Source organism: Crocodylus porosus, unplaced genomic scaffold (genome assembly GCF_001723895.1).
Source record: "Crocodylus porosus isolate Cpor-Errol unplaced genomic scaffold, CroPor_comp1, whole genome shotgun sequence".
In the NCBI taxonomy this organism is placed as follows: Eukaryota; Metazoa; Chordata; order Crocodylia; family Crocodylidae; genus Crocodylus; species Crocodylus porosus.
The window spans coordinates 82,318,275-82,320,629 of record NW_017728943.1 but is presented as its reverse complement, the minus strand read 5'-3'; the positions used below and the strand labels follow the sequence as shown (position 1 = coordinate 82,320,629).

Here is a 2,355-nt window from a genome sequence, read left to right as displayed (position 1 = left end):
CCACAGTCCCTTGCCCCCTGGTGCCCTTCACTCCCAAGCCACAGCCCCCTCAACCCTGCCAGTGCTCCTTATTCTTAACCCGCAGCCTCTGTCCCCCCACAGCCCTGCCGGTGCCACTCAATCCCAACCCATGGCCCTGTTGCCCACACAGCTCCCTGCTGGCCCCAAAGAACCTCCCCACCTGCTATCCCCACTGAAGAGACAGGCACCTTCCGCGCTTCCCCACTCAGTCCTGCTGCAGCCCCAGTGCCGGCAGGTACCTGTCCCACTCACATGCTGATACAGCCCTCCCCGCCCCGTCCCTAAGCCATGGGCCTCCAACCCCTGCCCCACACAGACTTACGTGTCTGCAGCTGCCAGGGCCATGCTCAGCACACATGATGCCCCTGCCTCCAGTCGCTCTCCCTTATTGTCCCCAGCCCCAAGCAGCTCCTTGCTGGGGCAAGCTAAGAAGAGTCAGGAAAAGCTTTGATGCTGAGCAGAGGCAGAGCAAAATCCCAGACATTTGTTCAGATTTTAAAAAACTGCCTAGATGGATATGGGAGAACCTAAAAAGAAGACATCAGGTAAAACCTGAATGTATGGTAACTCTTCCTAACAGGGTCCAGGGGCAGAGGCTGTGGCTGAGAAGAGCGTGGGGCTGGGATTTCCTAGTGTTGCAGAGCTTGAGGGTGGGCAGGGGATTGGATTGAGGTGTTTGTCATTGTCCCTGGCTGTCAAATGGCTTTTCCACTCTGATGTGCTTCCTCTTGTCACTGATCATACAGCAGAGCCACACAGAGCCTGATGAGTTATCTACAAACCCTGCCCCATGCTCCCAGAAGTAGATTTCCAAACCCAGGAGCCTGCCCAAAGAGCTTGGGGCAGAGCTGGGTGCAAAGCACAGACCTCTTTCCAGGCTCAGCTCCTCAGCAACAAGGTCATCTTTCCTTCAGCCCATCTCTGGGGGTGCAGAGCAGAGGACAAGATCTCACAGCAGCTCCCTCCATCTGCTTCTCTTGCTCCTCAGCATGGCCTCTCTGTCCTAGGCATGTGTCATGATGCTCTGAAGAAGCACATGGTTTCCAGCATTGTAAGCTATAGGGCTTTTCTGCTCATTACCTGTTCATTCATGGTTCCTGCAAGGCACCCAGGGGGATGCAGCATGTTTGAAAATGAGGGCCCCTGTGCTTCAATAACCTTTTCTCTTCATTGTGTTCGGGTGGTGCACAGCTTGAACTGCGTGGAGTGGAGCCTCCTGCCCCCAGCTACTGAGGAAATGATTGCCCAGACTGCAGGGCTTAGAGGCCGTTTCCAGGGGGATCCTTCTTATGAGTACGAGTCCCCTGAGAGGAAGGAAGACAGTGACAGGATATATGAAGATGACAGTGGGGTAAGTGCAATCTGATTCTCCATCAAACGCCAAGCTGATGATTCTACTGTGGTTCCTACAGGTGGCCTCAGTTTCTTTCCAGTAAATAAGGAAAGCCAGGTTTTTATATCTGTTTTTTTTTCCTTTAAAGCTCTTTATTAAGGAGGAGACCCGACTTGTAGCTACAATAGAACAAATAGATAGGGCAGTGGGTATCATCCCACGGGGTGCATTTGTGAAGACACCGCTTGGACCTGTCCATGAAAACAGGAACTTTGAAGGTAAGTCCATATCATCTCTACTGGGGTAGGATGCTTGTATGTATTTTGTATGTAAAAACAGTAAGTAAAGATGACTTCCTCCTAGTTGGTGCTCTGGATTCTGCCTTGTTCCTCTCCCTAGACTTGGTGATCAGAGAATAGAAGATCTGCTGCTGCTGCTTCCATTTTAATTCAGCTGACAGAGCTTCCAACATAATAATTAATATCAAGTGGGCCATTCTGGGAGATGGGAGAAGAATTTCACCAGTGGATCTGGTTTGGCTTAGTCTCCAGAGCCATTGACTGTGGCGTTTCCTTTATGTTCTGGTTCACTGAGTTTCTAGCAGTGTTGGGGTGCAGTTAAAGTGCTATAGGTTACAGGGTGCAGACAAAGGGGCACAGGGAGTTTGTTGTGACCAGTGCCCAGTACTACTCAGGGATTACTCTTAGCAGTGCCTGCAAAATTGCCCTAGCACAGCATAGTGCAGTTATCTGTTTTCAGGAAATCTCTGCCTTTCTGTGGAGCCTCTGGGACACAGTTAGAGGGAATTCATAGACATCAGGGCTGGAAGGGACCTTGGGAGATCATTAAGCCCAGCCCCCTGCCCAAAGGGCAGGAAGTCAGCTGGGGTCACAGGATCCCAGCAAGATAAGTATCCAATTTACTCTTGAAGGTGTTCAATGTAGGTGCTTGAACCACCTCCGCTGGCAGACTGTTCTAGACCTTGGGGGCTCGGACAGTAA

The 2,355-nt window shown here is 51.3% G+C and overlaps 1 protein-coding gene across 1 annotated transcript in view; it reads left to right on the top strand.

Annotated features, from left to right (window-relative positions):
• Nucleotides 1-1,144: 1,144 nt before the first annotated feature.
• The window catches only part of RSPH9 (radial spoke head 9 homolog), a 19,501-nt gene continuing 18,290 nt past the window's right edge, over nucleotides 1,145-2,355 (top strand). Inside the window, exons 1-2 of the mRNA XM_019548598.1 lie at nucleotides 1,145-1,372; nucleotides 1,503-1,632. Of these exons, the coding sequence (XP_019404143.1) occupies nucleotides 1,145-1,372; nucleotides 1,503-1,632 (358 nt within the window). The remainder of the gene's footprint in view (nucleotides 1,373-1,502; nucleotides 1,633-2,355) is intronic.